The sequence below is a fragment of the Macrotis lagotis genome, chromosome 1 (genome assembly GCF_037893015.1).
Source record: "Macrotis lagotis isolate mMagLag1 chromosome 1, bilby.v1.9.chrom.fasta, whole genome shotgun sequence".
In the NCBI taxonomy this organism is placed as follows: Eukaryota; Metazoa; Chordata; class Mammalia; order Peramelemorphia; family Peramelidae; genus Macrotis; species Macrotis lagotis.
In genome coordinates this window covers 818981468-819007462 of record NC_133658.1, presented here as the reverse complement: position 1 = coordinate 819007462, position 25995 = coordinate 818981468, and the positions used below count along the sequence as shown (strand labels likewise).

The following is a 25995-nucleotide window of genomic DNA, read 5'->3' as shown; positions in this document are numbered from 1 at the left end:
TATTAGAAAGCTATTGTATACATTTAAAGGACTGCTACTATGGCAACCATATTCCCAATTTTGCTTTTATTTGAAATGAATGAGAGCAGTCAGAATTTCATAGGACTCTTCTAGAATGAGGTTGCAGGTTGTGTTTTCTGGAACTAACTGTATAGTTTACTAGCCAGAGAAGTTAGGGAAAAGTAAATTAGAATCAGACTTTAGGTAGGAATAAGGAGTCATTAAAAAATGTTTGACTTGAGGAATAGCACAACCAGTCATGTGCATTAAAAATATTAAATATATTTATAGTCTAAACATTATTATTCATAATAATATTTCAAGGCATATGATAAAAGAGATTTTTAGTACCTTAATCAAATAAGGTATTTTAGAATCAACCTGAATATGTAGAAATGAGCCCAAAAAATATAACATGGTATATATTTCAATAGCTAACTTTAAGTAGACAGCTAATCTGTGGCTGTAAATTTTTATCTTAGTGTGTGTGTGTGTGTGTGTGTGTGTGTGTGTGTGTATGTGTATATATATATATATATATATATACATATGTTTGTATGTATTTATATGTGTGGTTGTACATATAAGTATGTTGGATATATGTTTATATTGAATGAAATTTAATGTAATCAAAATTATTCATTTTATACCTCATTCTGCTCTATTATCTCTTGTTTATTCATAACTTGTCTATCCACAATGCCAAAAAATATATTCCATGGTTTTCAAATTTTTTGTAATATAACTTTATTTATTTATTTATTTAGGTAATGTATCTATTTTGGCTTTATCTTGATGAATGTGAGAATAGTCTGTTAGACTGTTTTTTTCAGTTTTCTTAAGAGTTTTTAAATCAAATAATGAAAAAACTTAAGTCTTCACACTTGTCAAAGAAAAAAAAAAGGGAAAAAATTACATAATAATTGCAATACCAAGTTATACATATTAAATTTGCAGTTTCATGTACAATCATGTTTTTTTATTCTGTTATAGAAATACTTTATTTTATAAATTAAAAATAAAATAAATAAATTTTTAAACTTATATTGAATGAAATGTTTCCCTTTTAACACATCTTAAAAATATACTAAGAGAAGTAGTGTAGCATTGTGAATAAAGAGTTGGCCTCAGACAGAGGAGAACCTGATTTCAAGACCTGTCTCTACCATGTCTCAGTTGAATGATCCTGGACAAATTGATTAAATTTTCAGTGCTCTAGAAAAGTCTCTAAGAGTATAAAAGGTGGAAACCTGAATTGGTAAAGGAACTTTTCACATCAGAGAATTTCTTTTCCATGAAATCACAGTTCAGGTCTCCATCCCAGTTCCCAGTTTATGAAAAGAATTAAAGATCTTTAAGCTAAAAGATATATCTTTAGGGGCGGCTAGGTGGCGTAGTGGATAAAGCACTGGCCTTGGAGTCAGGAGTACTTGGGTTCAAAACCTGTCTCAGACACTTAATAATTAACTAGCTGTGTGGCCTTGGGCAAGCCACTTAACCCCACCCAATTGCTTTCCAAAAAAAAAAAAACCCTAAAAGATACATCTTCTAAAAGTAAAACTATAAGAAATGCAAGCCATGTCAGTCTCCCATGTCTTGTTCCTTCTCATTGTGGGTCTCTCTTTCCACAGGTTGTGATCTGATCCCAGTGCAGTATCTGAGATGGGGTGATCCAGAGCCAATTGCAGCTGTGGTGTTTTCCTGCCTGGGCCTGCTGGCAACTCTGTTTGTCACAGCAATCTTCATCATGTACCGAGACACTCCAGTAGTCAAATCCTCCAGCCGGGAACTCTGTTATATTATTCTGGCCGGCATCTGCTTGGGTTACTTGTGTACTTTCTGTCTCATTGCAAAGCCCAAGCAGATTTATTGCTACTTGCAGAGAATAGGCATTGGCCTCTCTCCAGCAATGAGCTACTCTGCACTGGTCACCAAAACCAATCGCATCGCCAGAATTCTGGCTGGCAGTAAGAAGAAGATCTGTACCAAGAAGCCAAGGTTCATGAGTGCCTGTGCCCAACTGGTCATTGCATTCATCTTAATTTGCATCCAGCTTGGCATAATTGTTGCCCTTTTCATAATGGAGCCTCCTAATATAATGCATGACTACCCAAGTATTCGGGAAGTCTACTTGATCTGCAACACCACCAACCTGGGTGTCGTAACTCCCCTTGGCTATAATGGATTATTAATTTTAAGCTGTACCTTTTATGCATTCAAGACCAGAAATGTTCCAGCTAATTTCAATGAGGCCAAGTACATTGCTTTCACAATGTACACTACTTGCATCATATGGCTGGCCTTTGTGCCCATCTATTTTGGAAGCAACTACAAAATCATCACCATGTGTTTCTCAGTCAGCCTCAGTGCCACTGTAGCCCTGGGGTGCATGTTTGTGCCGAAGGTGTACATCATTCTGGCCAAGCCAGAGAGAAATGTGAGAAGCGCCTTCACAACATCTACAGTGGTGAGGATGCACGTAGGAGATGGGAAGTCATCCTCTGCTGCCAGCCGGTCAAGCAGCCTGGTCAACCTGTGGAAAAGGAGGGGTTCATCTGGAGAGACCCTAAGGTAAACAAGGGAAAAACTACAGTCATCCCTGTTAAGGCATTACTATTTCAATCCTGAGTTTTTAAAAAAAGTGAATTTGACCTGAAAAAAGTCATGGCAACAGGTCATGCCTGCTTAGGCCGCTTAGAGTTGGGAATAACCAAAGTGGAGTCAGATTAACTAGGCAAAGATCAGAAACAAGAAGGTCAATATATATGGAATAAAGCAGATGACCAAATAGGAAATGAGACCAAAAAAAAAAAATGACTACAGTTTAGTTGCTAAGTCAAGGACAGAGACTCCAAAATGCAGAATCAGAATTATATTGGGGGGGGGGAGGTGGGGAGTGCTGTGGTACTGATTCATAAACTGGATGGGGAAGAAACAGGGAAACATCACCAAAAGGGCAGAGAATAAAGACTTAAGTGAACTTTCAATGTCTTCTACCTAATTCTAGCACCCAGATTCACACCTGTGTATCTAGACCCCTCTCTTCTTCACAGTCATCAAGCCTAATCCTTGTCTTAAAAAACTAAGATGTTTGGGAGAATAACCTTCAACAAGTTGATGGTTCAAGATTAGAGTAAGATTGAGTCTATAATCTATCAAACTAACAGGCATCTTACCTTTCCTTCTAGCTTAAGGGCCATGGAGTAATGTAATTAAGATATATCATTTGGTCAGGTATGAGAATTTCAACACCAAGTGGTATTCCCCTTTAGATATTAATGCCTATTAGTTAATGTTAGCAGTGAAATATTGAAAATAACTTGAATCATTTTAATTTCTTTGTTGGAAAAAAAATAGAGCAACTAAATAGTCTCTAGGGGATTGACCATTGGAGAATAATGATCTCCAATGCAAAATATACCTAGTCCTACCATACTTAACATATGAGGTGTATATTGTTTTCACAAATGAAGCTAAACTAACTTCAAAGAAAAATCTGAATAATCTTGCTCCAATCAGACAGTTTCAATTTTACTATTTCTGCATTAAATTCCCATTCTAACTGGTTTCATCAAAAAGAGCTGCCATGTTACATAGATTGAATGAATTGAGATTGAGGATCTTTGTACTTAGAGATGACAATGACTAAGGACTTATAGGACTTGGAGGTTTCACATGCTGCATTCCAGTCTCAGCTTACTTGTAATGCTTCTCTTTATCCTTGTCTCTGTTACTCTTGGATTCTTTCATTTTCCATGCCTTTTGCCATCTATCACAGATTTCTAACATTTTTTTCATGTCAGAGATTCCTTTCACAGTCTAGTGAAGTACTATGGAGTCCTCTAAATAATGTTTTTCAAAAGTATAAAATAAAACATATAGATATTTTATAAAAGAAGCCAATTACATATATATATATATGTAAGCACTATGTGTATATACCAATAACCTGGGTCCTATGAATATACATGTCAATTATGCTAAATAGATATAAACATATATGTGTGTATTCATATAACTTGAGATGTATGAATATACATATATGCACATATAATATATGTAGTTCACACATATTTGCATGTATATGAAGTATGGTCAGGCCACAGATTCCAGGTTAAGAAGCTCTCAATTAGAAATCAATACTTTTCAACTAGACTAGACAGGGCAAAATCTTTAACCAATGCTTCTATAGCTAAATTCGTATCATGAACCATACAGATCCTCCACAAATTAGATTTCCCATAAATAATGTTATCTGACAATTTTGCATCTACTAGTCTTCCCAGTTCTCTTCTTAACTAAAATCCTAGTTTCCTACTGCTGCTGTTGCTGCTGCTGCTGTTGCTACTGCTGCTGTTTGCCACACCAACAATTCCTCTTGGACTTCTGGGAGGTATTTTTGTACTTGATGCCCCAAACACTATCAGTAAGTTGGTCAATAATTTCAATCAGAAATCTGGGTTTATTTCTACGGTGAAGCACTTGGGAAGCTTGTGACCTTAAATACCTTGGTTTCACCTATTTTTCAAGTATGTATACCACTGCCCCCTAGTGGTGCTAATTGTTGAAAAATTAAGCCTTCACTAATGAGATTTACGGAGGTATACTCTTCCCTGAAGTGATTCTAGAGGTTTATCCCAAGTAGGGACTGCTGTGTGCAGAAACTTAATGACTAGGCTATAATGTGGAAAATTTTGGCTTCGAATTTTAGCTCTGGTACTCAATCTGTAATGAGAATCATTGAAACTGGATAAGCCACACAACTTTTCAGATACTTTCTTTCCCATCTGTTAATTGGGGATGATAATACTTCTACTAATTGCTTTCAGTGCTCCTTTTCCTTCATCCTGGTTAACTATGAGCAGAAGAGCTGACTTAGAATTGATGGAATAGGTAATTCCCTAATGTTAGTTTGCCAAATTGATCAAATAAAGTCAATCAGAAAGATCTAGATGCATTTAAATTCATATATCATATATATGCATATAAAGAATTAAATGATAGATGATAGATCTGTACTACCAATTTCATAACATTATATAAGGAAAGTCCTTTTCAAACCTTAAAGTGCTATAGATATGTGAGTTTATATTATTATTACAGAACTGAATTCATTGATTCTATCTACAGTACTTTTTGTAAATGATTAATGATCCTTTCCAATAGCTATTTCACTATTTTCTTCTAATTCCCTTCTTGAGAAGAATATGGGGAAAGTCACAAGTGGTAGTGGAAAAAAATGTTACTTTCACCCCCCCCCATTATTAACTAGTAAGTCAGCTGATTCTACATGCATGTAATTATTAAACATTTAGTATGTTCCAGCACTTAGTACAGCATCTAGCACATAATATATATTAGCCAAGTACTGTCACTTCATTTATTTTTCCTAAAATGTCATGTAGTTCTGGGTGATTGGATTTGTATCAGTGCATTTGGTCACAGGAATCTCATTTGGATGAACATTTTCTAAATGGTTCCTTTTCAGTAAGGTAGATGAATATGCAATAATATACCTGGCAAAGTTTAGAATTTTTCTTGAATCCCAAGTTCCAAGCCCAGAGTATTCCATTGTATGGGTGTGCATGGTGTAGTTCTCCAATCTCACCACCAGGAAATAGAAGTTTTCCTTTCCAGGTAAATAAATGCTTCCCTAAAAGATCCTCTACATGCACCTTTGTTTAGGGTTTTTATGATGCAAAAATGTCCAAAACTTCTAGCATATGTATTCCTTGGAAAATTTGGTATGATTGTCCCCTGACAAATTGTAATTACAGCTCACACTGAAATAATGCTTCACAGATACAAAGGAATTTCTAACTATGACTTTCAAGAACCTGGTCATCTAGGCAGAGCATGTTTATTTCATGTCATTTTATAACAGGTGAAACTTAATCCTTGAGAGATGAAGTAACTCATATGACCTTTGCACCTTATTTATCATCATTAAAATGTGTTAATATTCAAGAATGTTAGTGCCTTAAATAATGAATGGAACACAGAACTTACAGGGTACAGTTGAGCATTTGATCCTTCCTCTACACCAGATGGTAAGTGACTTGAATAGCAATATGCACAGATCTATTTGAGTAGGAAGAAACCCAAGATTTTAAATATGAATAGGCAGTTATTGATGGAAGCATGAAGGTGGTGGAAGAAAAGAAGAGGAAATGAAGATCATTATAAGCTTAAAGATTAAAGGTACTTTCAAAGTCACCCAGTCTAATCCAGTGAAGGAACAGAGGTTAAATAATTCTCAAAAACCATACAAGTAAGCCAAGATTTGAACCCAGACATTCTAACCCACTACATACAGCACTGTTTCTAATGCATCTGGATCCACTAGGTTAGTGTGTTCTATACATATTATCTAACTTAAGTCTGAGAGGTGGGTAATACAATTGTTAGTATCTTCATTTTATGGAAGATGGAACTGAGGAACAGTAACAAAGATCAAAGAAGAGATTCAAATTCAGCTCTTCCTAACTCTAAATCCAATACTCAATTAGATAAAAGATTACTTCATAAAACTGTGCCATAGACTGAAAGATCCTAAAAAAGAGTGTGGCTTATGACTATCTATGAAGATTCTATGTATTTCATTATCCCTTCATATCTAGCATACCAGTAGTAAAATTGCTCATATCAGTTGCTAATATCTAGAAAATGATGCTCCTCTTTAGCCACAAAGGGATCTAATTCCTTTTCTGTGTCCTGAAGAAAAGTCAGTCTCTCTTTCTCTCCCCCGCCCCCACAAAGGAAAGAATAGAACAACAGAACAAATTCATTTGGAGATCAACCCATTATAGTGTTGTCTACAAAGCCAAATAGACTTACCCTAAAATGGATGAAAGAAAAACCCTCCAATCAGTCAAAAAATTCACTTAAATAGTAAAGAAAAGTTTATTTAAAAGGAATGAGTCACTATAGAGTTTTTAAAGAAACATACTATTTATGCCACCTATGTTTGGAGGTCCCTGTGATTAACATCCTGACTCTTGACACTAATTTATAGCACAAAGCAATGCTGCCTAAACTCATTGTCAAACTGAGAATGCCAGAGTTCCATTATCAGTGTCCCATCAGTTGCAAATTGACAAATAAAATGCTTATTCTTGCCTAAATAAAGATGTGCATCTGGTGGCATCTAAAGCTCCGACTATTCAGGATTTCACAGTTCAAAATTCCCTATCTCTGTTCTAAGGTAGAAAGTTACCTGAAATGCTCTATTATTGATAGAAATATATGTATATATATATATATATATATATATATGTTTATATACATATATATACCTCTTTATGTGTGTAATGTGTGCATATACTTTGTATGTATGTGTGTATATATATACTTCTAGGTAAGATAGAGTCCTTGCTGTAGATTCACATCTTTACCTAGCAATAATAGTAATAAGTCAGCCCTTAGTTCTCAAAGTTTTTCTACCCCCTCAGCATTTGTAAAATCATTTGTAAATCATGTTCATCAGACCCCCACTTAATCATGACATCTGCCATATCTGTCCTGGTCCTTCTGCAAATACAGGTTAACTTTAATGTTTCCTGAGAGATGAGTCCTCTTAGGGATAGGAATTAGCTATTAGTGAATGGACCATTATAAGTCTTAAATGTAAATCTTTGAATTCATGATGAATCAATACTGTTTTTTTTCTAAATCTCAGAAATGAATTAGTTGTTCTATATGAAAGCATTTAGAACTTCCTCTCTACCTTTACAAATTTCATTCATTCCTAAGGGTTGTGCTCAGGTTCCTCCTTGAAGCCTTCCCTGCATGAGTTCCCTTCCCTAAACTCCTCTAACATTGATGACCAATCTCAACCACTCATTTGATATATTAATCTTTATTATTTTTGATAGTTTGTAGGATTTCCCAACAAAGCAAGTCAAATCAAGTCAAAAAGAATTAAGTGCTTCCTCTGTGCCAGACACTGTGCCACAAACTGGGGATTCAAAGAAAGACAAAAGAACCCCTTTCTTCAAGGAGCTCACATTCTAAGATGGATAACATTAAACAAAAACAAGATACATACAAGATACATGCAGAAAAATTGAAGATATTTTCAAGTAATATGCAATTGTGATGATCTAGGTGGGAAAAAATTTCAAGGGAGATAGATCTCTTGTACAGAGTAGGATTTGAGCTGAGTCTTGAAGGGAAGAAGGTGACGAAATGTTTCTGGTCATGGCAACCCCTAAAACAGGAAGAACAAAATGAACCATAGACCTATGCTGCCATCTTCCCCCTTCCACTTCTGCAATGATAATGGCAGAGTGATTAGAATCCAGCAGAGACTGCTAAGAATCATAATTTTTATGCTATCTCAGGATAAAATGGGGGAAATGAAAGGGTAGTTTTAAAATAAAGTATTTTCTCCATCAATAAACATCTTAAACTCAAGACGTTCAAAATACAGCTTATTATCTTTACCCCTAAACTGTCTTTTTTTCACTTTTTTTATTTCTGTGGTAGGCAACACCATCCTTCTTTCACACTCTTTATTCAAGCTGTAACCCCTAGCTGATTTCACCTTTGCCACATTTCCTGAGTACTCTCCCTTCTCTCCTTTGACACAGCTGTTACTCTAGTGCAGGGCCCCATCAACCCAGGTCTTAAATCCTGCAATAATTTACTGATAAGTTGGCCTACCTCAAATCTCTCTCCACTCAACCATCCTCCAATGGACCACTAAAGTAATTTTCCCAAAATGCAAATATGATCCTATAACTCCCACACACACTCAATAAACTCCAATGACTTCCTATTTGCCTCCAAGAACAAATACAATATGCTCTGATTGGTATTCAAAGCTTTTCATTACCTTTCATGCTTCTGTCTTTCCAGTCTTCTTACATCTTACTCCCCAAAATGTACTCTTCAATCCAGTGACATCGGCCTTCTGGCTGCCCCATGAACAAGACTTTCTGTATCTTGGCATGGGGAATTTGCTCTTGCTGTCCCCCATTCCTGGAACATTCCTAATAACTGGGTGAACCAGTCCCTGTGCTTGCATCTTACTGGGGCAAACCACATGAATACATATATACAAAATAAACACAAGGGAATAGGAGTGAGGAAGGATTAGTATCTGGCTGACATCAAGGAAGTTTTCATGTAGAGCTGATCCTTTAGCTGAATTTAGCTGAAAGAAACTAGGGGTTCTAAGAAGTGGAGATAAAGAGGCAATGCATTCTAAACATAAGGATTCAGCCAGTACAGAGTCTTGGAAACCAAAACTTGTATGAGGAACAATAAGGCACATAAGGGATGACATGCTGAATTTGACTAGAAAATTTTTTCTTTGAAATATCTCCCCGAGGGGGAGCAGTAGATAGAGCACTGGCCTTGAATCAGGAGGGAGTTCAAATCTAGTCTCAGACACTTGACACTGTATGACCTAGAGCAAGGCACTTACCCCTGATTGTACCCCACCCAGAGCCATCTCCAGTCATATTGATTCATATCTGCCCACTGGATCTGGAGGAGAAAATGAGACTGGTGACAGGACCCCTCATTCAAATTCAATTCATATGCTTGTCATGGTATCACCTCCCTGATATCATAGTCTTCTTCAAGAATATAGGACATCATCATTTCCTATTGCCACCAAATAAAGCTTCAAATCATTGAGAATAATATTTAAGGTTATTCCCTACAACACCCCTATAATCTGGTAGCACCATATGATTAGAATCCTAAGGCCCCTTAAAGGTCATCTAATCCACCTCATTCCCACTTTTTAGACAAAGAAAGTGAAATCTCAGAGTTAATAATTAAGTTAAAGTCACATAGAGAATAACAGAACCAGAATTTAAACCTCAGTTTTCTGACCACAAATTCAGAATTTTGTAACCCCTTGTAATTCTAGCACCTTCCCTTTGTGAATTATTCCCTATTTATCATGTATATATCTTGTTTTATGTATTTGTTTGTATGTCATCTCCCCAAATATTGTAAATTCATTGAGTGCAGAGACAATCATTTTCCTCTTCTTGTATCTTCATATATAGTGGATATAAAAATATTAATTAATTGATTGATTTTCCCTTGATCTCTATGATCCAAATTAGCCTAGTCATAGTTGCCTAAATTTATACCACACTTTTCTGGCTAGAGGACTGGAGTTAGAATGAGGAAGAGCTAAATTCAAATCACACTTCAGACAATAATTAATAATTAACTCAGGCAACTCACTTCTCCTCTCCCCCCAGCTTCAGTTAACCTATCTGTAAATGGAAATGATAATACAACCTACCTCTTGAGGTGTTGTGAGGATCCAGTAGATAACATATGTAAGATACTTTGCAAACTTTACTGTATTATAGAAATGCCTGCAATATTATTGTTTCCTAAGCATGGAATAAATTTGCTTTCACCTTAAATTTTTTACTTTACTATTTCTTCCATCTTCTGACTTTTAGTGACTCCCTCCTGATGTTTTAGCCTCCCTGTCCACCCTTTCCAGCCCTGATTGCACTTTCCCAAATTTCTCCTGACTCCCTAGTGGAGGTGAGGGTGTTAGAATATTCCCTGATCCCTATTTCCACTTCCAAGATCATCTTCTATGTCCATTACTTAATAATCTTTTCTTCTTTGCAGTTCTCTCAACACAAATTGACCACTAATAAAAATTCTGGTAACAATTACTGTAATCTCTAGTACTCTCCTTTATCTATCTCTCCCATCTTTTCTTTTCTGAGACTAAACTCCTTAAAATCATCTACAATATTTATCTCCACCTCATTTCCTCGAATTTTCATGTTAACTCTTCCTTTTCTCAGTCCTCATCCTTCTGTAGCCTTTGACACCACTGATCATCCCCTTCTTGATATTTCCTTCTCTCTCAGTTTCCAAGGCACTATTCTATCAAGGTTTTCCTTCTATCTATCTATCTCTCTTGTTTGATCGTCATTCAAGTCACAGAAAAAAAAAATGCCCTCATTGGCTTTGTCCTAGATCCTCTTCTCTTTTCGTCAAATACTATTTCACTTGATTCGTCTCATGAAATCAATGATCTGATGATTGTCCAATCTATTTCTCTAGTTTTAAAAATCTCTTCTCACTTCCCTTGCTATCATCTCTAACTACTTATTGAATATATTGAACTGAATATCCCATAGACCTCTTAAAAATCAACATATATATAAAACCAAAATATACTAGAAACCCTTCACCCTTTAGTCTCTTTCAGTATATTTAGAAATGTATTAATTACTGTTCTCTCTCCCATCACTCTGTTGGTGTGGCTCTTCTTGACTTTTGCCTCTATTCACTCTCCCTATGTATCTATTGTCTGGGACTCTAAAGAAGTTAATAATTTTCTCATGTCTAGTATTCTTTTTTAAAAAATGTTTCAAATATTGCCTTATTATTACATGTCCATCTCTTTTTTATTTATGGTTATACTAAGATTTGCAGGGTATAGCTCACTCTAGGATGCATTCCGAGGTCCTTTAATCTTTGGAATATACTACCATACCTTCCCGTGTTTTCTGGGGGGAGGATATTCTCCTATGATTTGAAATTCCTTTCCTTTTTATTCGAAGATCTTTTTCCTGATACCTTGGAGAACTTGTTTCTGAGTTGAATTTTCAAATTTTCTATTTTCTTTTGTCCTTTTCTGCAGGTGATCTGTGAATTTTTTAAATTCATTTTTCATTTTCTTTGTTCAGTAGTTATGGGAAATTCTCATTTATTACTTCTTGCATTAATGCTGTTAAGCTTTTTTTGTCCTATCTTGTTTTTTCCCCCCTAGGAAAACAATTGTCCTTGAGTTTTCTCTACCTATCTTGAATCTCTGAAATCAGTATGTTTTGTTTGCTTGTAAGTATATTTTCTTTTAATTTTATTTTTTTGCTTTTCTTCTTCTGGATTGTTCTTCACTTCTATATACTTACATTACAAGTCCATAATTCTCTTTTGAACCTCTCAGGAGGTTCCATGTTGGCAAATCTTCTCTAGTCTTAAAATCTCTTCTCACCTTCTTTCTATCATCTCCAATTGCCTATTAAATATATTTAACTGGATATGACTCTATTCTTTCCTCAAATTTCACAGACTCTTCTATTTTATCAAATGTTGGATAATTTTCCTTTATTTTACAGTACCTATTCACATAGATACTTGAACTAGTTTACTGGATCTAGAAACTATGTTAATTATTTTCTTACTGACTTATCTGCATATATTCAAGTTTAGATTTTCTTTTTCCTGTTATCTTTGTTAATTTCAGTTTGTTTTTCCTTATTTTCCACTATTACTTAAATTTTGTGAGTTTCTCACCTCTCTCTCTCTCTCTCTCTCTCTCTCTCTCTCTCTCTCTCTCTGATAGATTTGGGAGTTAAATCTCAAATTATTTCAGCCTTCTCCCATTCTGAGAAATTCACAATACACCAGCTTAGGTGTCTAAGTAACTTTGGGATGGACAGGGTTGAGGTTCCTCACCCCACCCCCAGGCTTAATGGAATGCCTTACAGACTCATTGTGCCATGTCCTTTTCTCCTGTCCTCTGTTTCTCAGCTCTGTGACCTGGTACCCACTGATCAACTATGAGGTAGATTTTTGTAGTTTGAGTCTCTGAAGTTCTGGGAGGAATGTTTGGTTGAGATGTGGTGTTAAGCTCTATTTCAAGTGCAGATATATGTCCTGCTCCACCTCCCCTTTTTTTTTTTCCATTCTTGGTTCTATTGCAAGATATTTTGCAGCATAGAATATGTTCTACCAAGGTGCTAGTTGTGTGGCTCTTGAGATTCCATAATGTAGAACTCTAAAGAGACTACTGTCAATCTTTCCTGACCAGAGCAGACATCGACAGGGAAGGGAGGATTTCCACAGCAATAGAAAGAAGGGGAGACCTCAAAGTAGTGTTAGCTTTTGTGGCAACCTTGTGTGGGTCTCCTAATGGAACCACTCTAATTGTAGTGCAGAGTGTAGTTAGGGTACAAGGGATACTGAGTGAGCTCAGTATAGAAGTCAAATCCTGGGCTGGGTATTTTTTTTGTCCTTTGAGATTTAGTTATACTAAATAGAGACAATTTTCTAGAGTAAGACAAAGTTTCTCTATCTTTGGCACATCATTTCTATATTGGAGAGATTTGAAAGGTCAAGGGGATCAGAGAAAATGACAAATCCTCCATCTTGTTGATCATACAACCTGGAAGTCCACATAGTGCTTTGAGGTTTGCAGAACATTTTATAAATAATAACCATTTTATCCTCCCAATAAGAATAGGAGGTACTAGCATGGTCATTATTTTATAATTGAAGAAACTGAGTCTGAAAAATATTAAGTGACTTGTCTGGATGTCATCTCACCTATTAAGCTATGAGCTTCTGGAAAGCAGGAATTATTTTATACTTTGTATTCTGATAACTTAGCACAGTACCTGGGATAGTCAGCTTTTAATGCATGCTTATTGTCTTATTATTTTAATTCCTACCTAAGCTTTAATGTATAATACAATTCACAACCCTCTATTAAGCATTTATTGATACTCTTTATCATCATTAAGCTTCCTTTTATAAACTTCTCTTTGTCTTTTAAGTTGTTATTTATATTATTTTTGCATATATATCTATATCTTATTTCATTACTAAACTATGGACTAAATCAAGTGACATATTTTCTAAACTTAGTATTTTACCCATTTTCTAATACAGTGATCTCACACAGTAGATTCTTACTAAATATTCATCTTCTGAGATTAAAATTCAGTTAAGTGTCAGAGACTTTTGTAGTTAGAAAGGACTTTTAGAAATTATCTAGTCCAGTTCTATTTGTCTAATATATACTTCCTTTTCAACTAATGCCCAGTAAAGTTTATAGTGTAGCTTAGAGAACATGGGATAAGACATAAAAAAACCTCTGTTTGAATCTCAGATCAGCAACCTATCTTCCCCTTTCTGAGCCACTATTTTTCTCACCTATAAAATGAAGGGGCAAGAAAAGTCAAGTTCTAAGGGTCCCTTCCAGCTTTAAATTGTTTATGGCTTAGCATATATTATTTTTGAAAAGGCCACCCCCATTCCAATAATACACATATACATATGCACATTGAAGAAAAACTTGTTTTAAATTTTCTTTATATCCATATATGTCTACATAGATATATTCTTATAAAAATTCATACACACATGTTATATATCTTAATGTATATATATATAATAGTTTTAAATCCACAACTAGACAATTTTAACATTTTACTCTTTCTTTAATATATTTGTGAAATTTCTGATATTTTCTATAGAATACATAATTTGTTGAAATCCTGCTGAGTGATACAGACTGGGTGATGGAAAGCCTTATTAAACTTTTCCTCCAATGTCTTCTTATGGTCTGAAAGTGGTTTGTAAAGGCCACAAAATTTCAGAAATCCTACCAAAGCTCAGACTTTTTAATTGGAATTCAGTGATAGACCATACGTCTGCTGTCAGGGACAAGTCTAGATAAATCTGGAAAAAAACTCAACACCAGTTTGGCATCTTCATCCACAGAAGCTCCCAAAGACAATTTTGATTATTTTATTGTTGTTCTGATTCCAAAACTTTGTGACCCTATTTGGAGTATTATTGGCAAAAACCTAGAGGTTTGCCATTTCCTTCTCCGACTCATTTTACAGAAGAGGAAACCAGGGCAGAGTTTGACTTACCCAGGGTCACACAGATAGTAAATGCCTGAGGGTGGATTTGGATTCAGGTACTCCAGACTTCAGACTCTATCCACTGGACTACTTAGCTGTCCTAAAGACCTTTTTCAGACAGTGCAAAGAGTCCTGCATCTGGGAGTCAGAAAATCTGGGTTTAAACCTACCTCTGATACTACCTTAGAACACTGGTCCTTGATTTTGAGATCACTGAAGCCTTAGTGAAAAATCACATAATAACCTGCCACTCAATTTCATTATAATGAAAAGTTCTCCAAAGTCTCTTACAGTTCTCAATCTACCAAGTTATCAATAGATGTAAGTAGAAGAAATCAACCACATTTGAAATATTGAGACAGTAAATGGAGGGGAAAAATAGGCTTCAAAAAATAACTCAGCCAATGGATATCAGCAGAATGCTCTTATATTAGAGTGAAGTCAAACTGATATGGCCTTTTGATAACTTTTTTGTTTTGTTTTCACCTTCAAAATCTGAATTGCATAAAATGAAGACACACCTTCTCTTATTTCATCTTAAATATTTCCAGAATTATATTTACTGTTCAGACAATCTTCTGTAATTTGAAGCTTCTTTCCCAGAAAAACCATGGCAAAAAGTTGCCAAGTCAGAGACAGCCAATATTCCTAAATCCTTTGACATTTCTAACTCTGCATTGTAAATACATCTAGGAGTGTTTCTCCCAATTATTTCTGTAGCTAAGCATGAGTGCTCCCAGCTATAATCATTAGGTGACAGCAGGTGTTCCCTGGGCAGGTTCTGTCCAACCAAGACACTACACATGGACTGAATCAATGCAAAAGTCCCACTTTTCTTGTATAAAGCTGTAGGGACACTAATTGTCACTCTGGGCTTTTGTACAAATAGATAAATTAATGTAAGCAGCCTGAGGCAAATCTCTACTGGAGCAGAGCTAATAGGGGATTTGCAGATAGGCAGATGCACCAACAGAAGGAGAATTTCCTTAATACTACCATTTTTATCTGGCAGTTTCATCAACAACAGTGATAGCATATTTTTATACCTATAATATCAGGGTGATAGACAAAGTTTAAAGGAGTGTTGCCTGATGTAGCCCTTATTAAATTGCAACAGTTTGATGAGTTTAGGACAATGGTTCTTAGCCTCTTTCTGTGACATGGGCTCGTTTGGCAATCTGGCAAAAATCCTTAGGTGTCTTCTCGGAATTTTTTTTTAATTCAAAAAATGAAATACATAGGACTACCAAAAAACCTAATTATATTGAAATGTAGTTGTCATTGTTGTTTAATGAGGTTCATAGATCCCAAGTTTGGGGTAAATTAAGATATGACTTAGTTGGCCAGTTCTAATTTGACTTCTTAGCATTCAAGAAAAAGGATAGACTAGAGCAAGAGGAGGGAAATGGATTACTCAGACCTGAAGAAGGTTCAAAGAGGAGGCTTGGGGAGAGAGGATAATATGCAGTGAATGTCAAAAGTCACTCCTCTGCCCTTAATCTCCCATTGTGTTATCTGCAAATAAAGGATAAGAAATAAGATGAACTCTAAGCTCCCTTCCAGGGCTAAATCTTTTGAAGTCCTCAAAATGTAGACCCAGCAATTCTTCCTTCACCTTTGCCATTCTGGGATACTTAGTTATCCTTAGAAATATAGTACAATTGTTTCATCTGAAATGTATATGTTGAAATTTTGTCCTTTTCTTATACATTTATTAGCTATGATCATGAGAAATTTACCTTATAACTCTTCTAAGCTACAATTTTCTTATCTGTTGCTGTTCATTTGTGACATGAGGAGTTGACTCTGTGATCCCATTGGGGTTGGCAAAGATCCTGGAGTGCTTTGCCATTTTCTTCTCCAGACCATTTTTCAGATTTTATTAAGAGAAACTGGGCTAAATGACTTGCCCAAGGTCACACAGTTACTAAGTGTCTGAGATCAATTTGAATTCAAGAAGACTCATCTTCCTGTCTTCAGGACAGGCATCTATCTATTGCGACACCTAGGTGTCGCCCATTTTCTTATATGTAAAATGCAATTAATAATAATTAGATACCTACCTCTCAGGGTTGTGAGAAAAGCACTTTGCAAATCTTAGAGCACTAAATAAATATGTTGTTATTGCTATTTTGTTGTTAAAAATCTCCACTACCCCCTAGCCTCTAGTCAGGGAGTGTAAAACCAGGCTAAATGGCACTGGATGTTGTAGAATTTAGGGCCCTATTCTTGATATACAGCAATTTTGCTAGGAAAGTTAACTCAGATTTGAAGCTGCCAAATACTTTTCTCCATTCCTCACAGAGAAAATGGTTTACACTGCAAGATATCGCAATCAGATGTTCTATAAGAATCAGGCTGTAGTCTTGAAGTGAGACAGTTAAATCTCTCCAAAGTAAAATTCCTTTATCAAATTTCTTGCCTTCCTAACACTCTATATTTTTTCCTACTAACCAAGTGATTTATTCCTTCCTCTCTCTGAACAAAAATTTAGGTTCCAAAATATCAATTTCATAAACACCAGATGGATAGATGGTTAGCTCAAAAGTAGATCTAAAAAAGATATGATGCTTTAGTGAACTATGAACTTAAAATTTGAATCAATGTCAACTGTCCCCTCTGCCCTCCAAAAAACTAATTCCATTTGAGGCTGTCTTTAGACAAATGTAGAATATACAACTAGGAAGGTGTTAATCCCACTCTAATTTGCAATCTCAGACCACAGCTGGACCATCATGTTCAATTCTAAATTCAACATTTTGGGGATGACTGGAGTGAAAGTGAAGGTCCTAAAGTTTATTATCTTATGAGAATTGGTTGAAGAAACTGGAAGTTAGTAGAAAGGAGAAAAGAAGGGGGTGGCTAGGTGGCACAGTGGATAGAGCACTGGCCCTGGAGTCAGGAGTACCTGAGTTCAAATCTGACCTCACACAATAATTACCTAGCTGTGTGGCCTTGGGCAAGCCACTTAACCTCATTTGCCTTGCAAAATCCTAAAAAAAAAAGAAGAGAAGAAAGGGGCACATGATAGCTATCTTCAAGTATTTGAAGATAGATAAAACCATATTTGAAGATAGATAAAACCTGATTTAAAGTCCCCACAAAAGGTCTTCAAGGTCATGATCTTATCAGCATTGGTTGAAAAAACTGGAAATTATTAGAAGGGAGAAGAATTAGAGAGTACATGATATCTGTCTTCAAATATTTAAAGACAAATAAAACTTGTTTTGTTTGGCCCCACAAAAAAACCAAAAATGTATGGAAGTAGAAAGGAAGCATTTTTAAGCTCAACAAAAGGAAAATAAATTAGCTAAAGTTATCCAACAGTGGAACTGGCTGCCTTATAATGTACTTAGGACACAGTAAGCAGTTAGTAAAATGCATATTGATTAAACTTTTGATAGTACAAGACTCCCTCATTTATTGTCTTCAAGCATGATTGGATAATCACTTGTTAAGAATACTATAGAGGAGATCCTCATTCAGGTGAGCTTTGTGCTAAATGGCTTCTTAGATAATCTCCAATCTGATGTTCTAGAATGTGGTATAAAATATTTCTGTCAGAAATTTAGAATTTTAAGGACTGGAGCTTCCTGTTGTGATGGATTTCTGCCCAGTCCAAGCTGGTTTGGATTCAATAAACAATGATCCAAAGACCATTTGCAATGTCTGTGCTCATTGCCAGGTATTTTCCATAGGAATGGGCACATCATCAAAGATTATTTTAGATAATTGTCTGTCTCTGTTATGTATGTTAACAATTCACATAATGGGGAGGGGGGAGAACTTGGGGAAAAAATAAGATATAAAAATAATTGTTTCAATTAAAAACTCAGAACCATTTATATCGATTAATTTTTTTAAAAAATAAATGCAATATTCCTGGCTTCCTTCAAACTCTGTTCAAATTCCAAATTCCAAACAAGAAAACCTTTCTAATTATACCCATCTGCTACTTTCTGCCCCTTTGACATCACCTTCAACTTACTCTGCTCATATTGTCTAAGTAATTATTTTCATATTTCTCTTACTCATGAAAATATGAAGACCTTAGCATCAAGGAATTTTTTTGTTTTTCTTTTATCCCTAGCTCTCAGAATAGTGTTGAGAACATAGTGGCTGTTTCATAATTGTTTTTTGATTAACTTACATTGAAAGTACATGAATTTGATATATAATTTATCAAGAATTAATATTAAAGGCAAATAGGAAACATCTTGTCACAAGAAAACATACTGTTTGAATTTTCAAATATTTTATAGGACCTTATACAACTTCTCAACCTCACTGAAACATGAAAGGATTAAGTTTCATTCAGTTCTATATCAATGATTCTATAATGTTGAATACAAAATATTTCTAAATTAGACTTAAGAGCTGCATGTGATTGATTTCAAATAGAAATGTGTCATGGAAATAAGAGCAATGGAACTCAAGAGATTTGAGTGTAGTTCTGCATCTGCTGTTACAGTACTGAATGAATATTGGCAAATTTATGTTGGTCCTCTAAATCTCACAATTGCACAATGGGAGAATCAGTAATCTAAATTAGCTCTAAAGACTCTTCCAGATCCTGAAATCAAGGAGTATAATTCAAATTTAAATCTGTTTGTTCATGTGTGATAAGGCAAACCACTCCAATATCTTTGCCAAGAAAACTTCATTGATAGCATCAGGGTGCTTGTGATCCATTGGATCATATTGTTAGAGGGAGTTTCCCTACAGGGAGGAATATTTGATCATATAAACAATAATGAAACATACTGGAGATCAATGAGAAAGGGTAATGATAAGGTCAGATCTATGCTGAAAGAAAACATCTTTGATGGTTGTATGGAAGATGAAGTGAGGAAAGACTAGAAGAGAAGAAACTAGGAGATCAATGAAATATTTTGTGTGAGAGATCATGTGGTTGGGAGCAGCTAGGTAGTACAGTGAATAAAGCATCAGTCCTGAAGTCAGGAGGACCTGAGTTCAAACCCAGTCTCAAACCTTTAATCATTACCTAGCTGTGTGAATTTGGGCAAGAAAGTTAACCCCATTGCCTTGCAAAACAAACAAACAAACAAACAAACAAACAGATTATGTAGCCATAAAGTCAGATGGTGACCACAAAAATAGGGCAGAGTCACCTAGCTGTCAGGTTAGTATGCCTGGCATGGAGTCAAAGGACTTATCTTCTTGAGATCAAATCTAGTCTTAGATATTAGCTATGTGACTCTGAACAAGTCATTTAATTCCATTTGCCTCAATTTCCTCATTAATAAAATGATCTGCAGAAGGAAATGGCAAATCACTCCAGCATCTTTGTCAACAGAACTCCAATTGGGATCATAAAGAGTTGGATATGTCTGAAAAATGACTCAATAATAACAACAAGAATAGAGAGAAGTTGAATATGATGTGTATATATATATATATGTATATATACATATATATATATATGTATATATATATATACCATAGAGGTAGAAATAATCTATTATGGTGTGAGGAAGAGTAAGGAGTCAAGGATAATGCCAAGATTATGAACCCAAGAAATTGAAATACTAGTTGTCAAAAATAGGACAGAAATAGAAAAGTTTAATAGAAAGGCAGATTTGGGGTTTGAGAGAAAGGGAAATGTTTTCTGTTTTGTATACATTTAGTTTCAGTTGTCTCCAGAAGAAATGTTCAAAAGCTGGTAATGTAGTACTAAAACTCAAGAAGAAGAGACTATAATTACACATATAAACATTATTACTAATCCCATAGATGATGATGAGGGTGCCAAGAAGATTATAAAGGGAAAAGAGAGGAGATCTCAGGATTCTGATTCTGATTTTGGTTCTGACTGTTGGTCTTCCTTCTCAAAGAGGACCAAAATGATATAACTATGTTAGTATTCTACAGTATGACTGACTGTGGATGGTCAATGTGTACCACAGGTTGTATACAAATAGTCCATGTGATAATACAGGATATAACGTTAAGGAACACCCACATTAAGGAATGTGAGATGGATGATGAACAAACAAAGCAGACTAGCAAGCTACATGGCTCAGTGAATAGATTTGTGAGTAAGGAGTCAAGAAGAATTGAGTTCAAATTCAGCTTCAGACAAAAGCTGTGTGACCCCAGGCAAATGATTTAACCTTTGTCTGACTTCTCTTGGAAAAGCAAATAGCAAAATACACCAACATCTTTGCCAATAAGATCCCAAAGGCAGTATTGGTGTGCTATAATTCATATGGTCATGAATAGTTAGAAACAAACTAAATAACTGAACAAAACCAACAAAAACTCAGTAGATTTTCCAGGAGGTGAGGGAAGTCAAATGCATCAATTGAAGTAGAGAGATCACAAAGGATGAGGACTGAAAAATTTGAAAGAAGAATATTTGGCAATGTCACTCTAATATATAAGAGATTGTTGTTATATTTGAGCGAACATTTCACATGAGTAATGAGGTTAGAAAACCTATTGCAAAAGATTAGTAGCAAAAGAGGGAGTGGAGACAATGAGATAGCTTTTTCTAGTTTGGCTAAGAAAAGGAACCATAACAACAACAATGATAATGATAAGCATTATTATTTATATAAAGCTTTTTATTACTAAGAGTGTATTACTATTGCCTCATTTACTCCTCACAACAACCCTAAGAGGTAGGTTGCTATTATTATCATCATTCTATAGATGAGGAAAATGAGGCAAAGAATAAATAAAGAAAGAAAAAGTTCTGATTCATCAATTAAAAAAGGAAGAAAATCACAACTAAATGGAAATCTGACACTCATGGAATCCTACTTATCCTTTTTCTAAATATTTTGAAATCTGTAGTCCCAAAATTAGAATACATATCACATAATATCCAGTTTTCTGGACTTCTATCACAAATTCTGATTATTCATTTTTTTCCCTAAATCACCATGTTCAACAAACAGTTACTCCTTATTGATTATAATTAGATAAATAATAGCAGGCTCCTTCCTTGTTTCCTCTATCTCTTAAAAAATGAGAGTATTACTAAGACCAGTTAGCCATTTATTGTGTTTCTGAAAGAGAATTCCAATAGATCATCAAAAATTTAAGTTTCCAATTATTACTTTGGAGTGCCTCTATGTCAAATTTGTGATGTTTCCTTTCCTCCACATCTTTTTCATCATTTTGTCTAGGTGGTCAATAATATGCTCTCCCAGGACAACATTATTTCTATTTTATTCTCTGTTGATCACTCAAATGCTCTCCATTGTGTTACATCTGGTCCCAGTAGTTCCAATTAATTAATTAATTGATTGATTGATTGATTGATTAATACACAATGCTATCTACTACTCTCTTAATCTGTTATAGTTCTGTTCAACAAAGAGTTCTCTGGGGGAAAAAATCAATTACTAGAAATGACTCTTTTTCTTCCAAATCCAAAATGCTAACTATGAAGTCAAAGTTGCCATCTTGTTTTACTATAACTATCCAGCAACTTGCCAATATATAATTGACTCATTTATGTATCAAATTGATTCATTTATCAAATCTAAGACCTTGGATTTTATTTTTATCTACTTTTTTAAAGTTTTAGTTTTCTATATATTACTGGCCATCTTTATTTCTATTTTTCCCAGGTTATGGTATTGAGGTTGTTGGGCAAATATAGTCAATTTTCTCCTCAATACCTTTCAGGGAAAAATAATTTGCTAAGATTTTGAAGATTCCAAATGAGTATTGTTTTATGAGACCTTGTTATCTGTATTGTATTGCATCCTAGGTCACAAGTTGTTTGTTTTTATCCTTTAAGTCATGATATTGAAATGCAAAATTATTTTCTTAATTATGTTTCCTTTTAAAATATGTGTTTCTCTTATGAACCTGCCTTAAATTTTCAGCAATGTTACAAATATCATATCTTCCTGTAATACCTTCAATTTCTTCCCCTAGAAGGATGTAGTGCTCTTCGCAGATTATCATTTATTTCCACATACAATCACTTAAGTGACTAATAGTCATGAGGTCTGAGAAATATTAAAGATTGTTCTGTCCTTGATATATGCCTTTGGTAGACAGTAGACCTTTTTATGATTAACAACATATCAACAAATAATTGCCCTGGTATCCCCAGTATGGAGTTATTGACCATTACTTCTTTTTTACTTTCTTTCCCTTCATTTCTCCCATCATCCCTTTTTCTTCTGCCCCATTGACAATCATAATATAACTTTTTCTAAACAACTTATGAAAATGCAAAAGATCACCAAACCAGAAAAGATGATTACAACTTTCTTTGAAGATCTTCTTCCAAGTTGACATTAATGTTGCCTTGTATTTCTCTGTTGATTCTGATCCATATCTGGTAACTGGAACCAGAAGATTTCAGAGAAGAAAATGAGAACTGTGATTTTGAACAGTCTTCCCTTGTCTATCACTTGAATGTAATGGCATCTCATCCCCGATGTCATGGTTCCTTTTGAGAACAAAGAACAAACAACAGTTGATTCCTCTTTACAAGATCCTCTTCCAGAAAGTTTCATACACATGATTTGATTTTAAGCATCTGGTTGTCTTTCTTCTACATTAAATTCTTCTGCCCTCCAACTTTCTAACACAATATCCCTCTGCCTCCTTTGATATTTTTCTTAATTTTTACTTTGATAGCTTCTAGTTTTTTCAAGAAATTTAATTATTTTTGAAATCTGGAAAGTGAAAATACATTCTGACAGGGAGAGTAGACATCCTTCCATGCCGCATTTTTACTATTTCCTCTAGGAGGGAGACTAAATTACCCTTTGTCAATAGATTGCATCATGTGTTTTACCAATACAGAAAGGAAAATGGACTAATCTCATCTCTATCTACTCTAATTACTAGAAAACTTTTTCTTCTATTTGCATTGACCTCTTTCCAACTTCCAACCATCATTCCTAGTTCTGCCTTGTGGGACCAAGCAGAATAATCTAAGGAAGAAAGAGTGGTTATAGTACTGGATTTGGAGTCAAGAGGACATGAGTATAAATCTTTCCTTGAATACTGACTAGCTCTATTGCACTAGGTAATTAGCTTCTCTTCTCTAGACCTCAGTTTTCCCAGTTATCAAATGAAGGGGTTAAATTTGAAGACCTTTCAGGTTCATTTCATCTCTATACCAAGGATCCTATGATTTGATGGTTCTTCTCCCATGTGATGACCCTTTAAATGTGACTAAAATAATGAGAATCTTCCTGTGCCTATTCAATAACCACTTGCTGAGAACATAAATTTATACTTTAGGAAGGCACATCAGTCTCTGATTGGTCCTTGTGAATGGGGGCTATGTTCAGTAGGATTCTTGACTGAATAGGAAGAGTTCATTGCTCTGTGAGCTACAAAACGTGAGAAGAGATGTAGCACCAACTCCCCCTTGCACTTCCAGGAAAAAGAGTAAGAAGGTGTTCTTTGCTCTAAGATTGATTGGTATAAATGAGGTCAGAAATCTTATTCCCAGTAGCCCAGTAACAGACTAGGCACCATTCAATCATTTCCCTCAGGAAAACCCCAAATCAGAAAGATCAGTCAGGGATTCCTTGATTATCCTTCCATTGTACAAGCCTCAGTCAAAGGTTAATCGTATCATCTCAATAAAGTCAAGCCCATCCCCCTAAACAAAAGGTCAGCTTTGTCATCTTAGTTTCTTCACCCCTTCTCTATGCTAAATAGTCTTATTTCTTGCTATTGCTCTTCTTATATAGTCTTTAACCCTTCCTCCACCCTGGTCACCTTCTTCTGGTTGTGCTCTTGTGTTCCTTCCTAAAATTATTCTAAAGCTCCAGTCGAGATCTAGCAGCAAATTTAGGGGTTCAAAACTGAATACACTATTCTGGAGAAACAATCCTTATTTCTTTGGACATGATAACTTCTATGAAACCACCCCTGTAACATTCAATTTAATTTTGCTACATAAATAGTTATTGAGCAATGAACCCATCACTGTCCTAGGCCCTGAAGAAAGATACAAAGATGGTCCCTATTTTCATGAAAGTTACCAAATTTATACTAAAGTACTATGATATTATGAAATATTACTTACATCTGGTGAGATCAAAATAGGCATCATGGAAGCAATATCTCAGATAGATAACTAAGTAATGAAGTTGGGTAATGTAAAATAGAAGTTATGTTCCAGGACACAAACAATTATGGGTTCAATTATTATTTGCCTTGCCAGTTCTCTCTTTCAGAAAAATGAATGGATGAACAGAAATTCTGTCTTTAATTGGGACCTTCATTTCTAGTGTGGCCCTCAACATTTCACTTTCCCTGCTCCCCTCCTGCAGTACCTCTTTTGTGAAATTAAAACTATATCACTCACTATTGAGATAATGATGAACTAGTCAATATCTTAATTTTAAAATGAATTATATTAACATATTTTAGTTTTTTACATTTGCATTTCTTCCAGTCTCCTTTCTCTTCCCCTTCCTAGAGAATCACTTCCATATATCAAATAATATTTTCAATAGACTTTATATGTTCATCAAATATCTTTGTATGAATGGAATCAAATTAATCAGTGCTGAAATCTAGTTGTCCAATGCAAAGTCAAATTGAAGATTTGGAGATGAGTCCTGCATGAATGAAATCTAGGTTCTTATGATCCTTTTCCCTCATTTTTGTATCCAATGAGGAAAACATTAATCAATATAACTAAGAACATTGCTGGAACACTGAGGCTCTATTTTGAAATTCCTAATGTATGACAGAGCCTGAAAAACACACAAAAAAAGATCTCTGTCTTTGAACCTAAATCTATTTATTTCAAGACACATCACATAGGGAAGATGATCTGGCTCACAATTCCTTCCAGAAAGGTGCAAACTACAAATAATGAACTTGATTTTTTTAAGGATTACATAGCATCTTCAACATTCCTATGAGAGAGATGGTATAAGGATAATAACATAATGGAAGCTCTGAGAAGTAAAATTGGCTATGATAATACTGATGGTAAACATTTAAAGAAAGTTTCAAACCTAGCTCCCTTGATTCAAAATCTACTGTCCAATTTACATCATGTATGTCTCTTCCTAATATTCCTACAGTTATGAAGAATCTTATCTTTATGACATTATGAGATCCCTGAAAACTCAGATCATGTGGCCTCTCTTGATTTCAATTCATGATAAAATAAGTAGGGGTGAGGGAATACTGGCCCATAGGAGCATTAACATATAAGGAATTTTTTGTCTTAAGGAGAAGGTATAGCAAGGTCAGAGGCAGTAAGGAATGGATGGATGAATTTAAGATTTCAGGAACAAAACATATGAAACCTCTCAAGACATGAATCAGCTGCTGTATCATAGTACCTTGTTGTTTGGAAACAAAAACCTTGGTT

The 25995-nt window shown here is 35.0% G+C and overlaps 1 protein-coding gene across 3 annotated transcripts in view; it reads left to right on the top strand.

Annotated features, from left to right (window-relative positions):
• Positions 1-25995, top strand: part of GRM5 (glutamate metabotropic receptor 5) — a 739207-nt gene that overhangs the window by 671145 nt on the left and 42067 nt on the right. For all 3 annotated transcript variants that reach the window (XM_074217076.1, XM_074217075.1, XM_074217074.1), the window contains exon 7: positions 1632-2571. In XM_074217076.1, coding sequence (XP_074073177.1) covers positions 1632-2571 — 940 coding nt within the window. The remainder of the gene's footprint in view (positions 1-1631; positions 2572-25995) is intronic.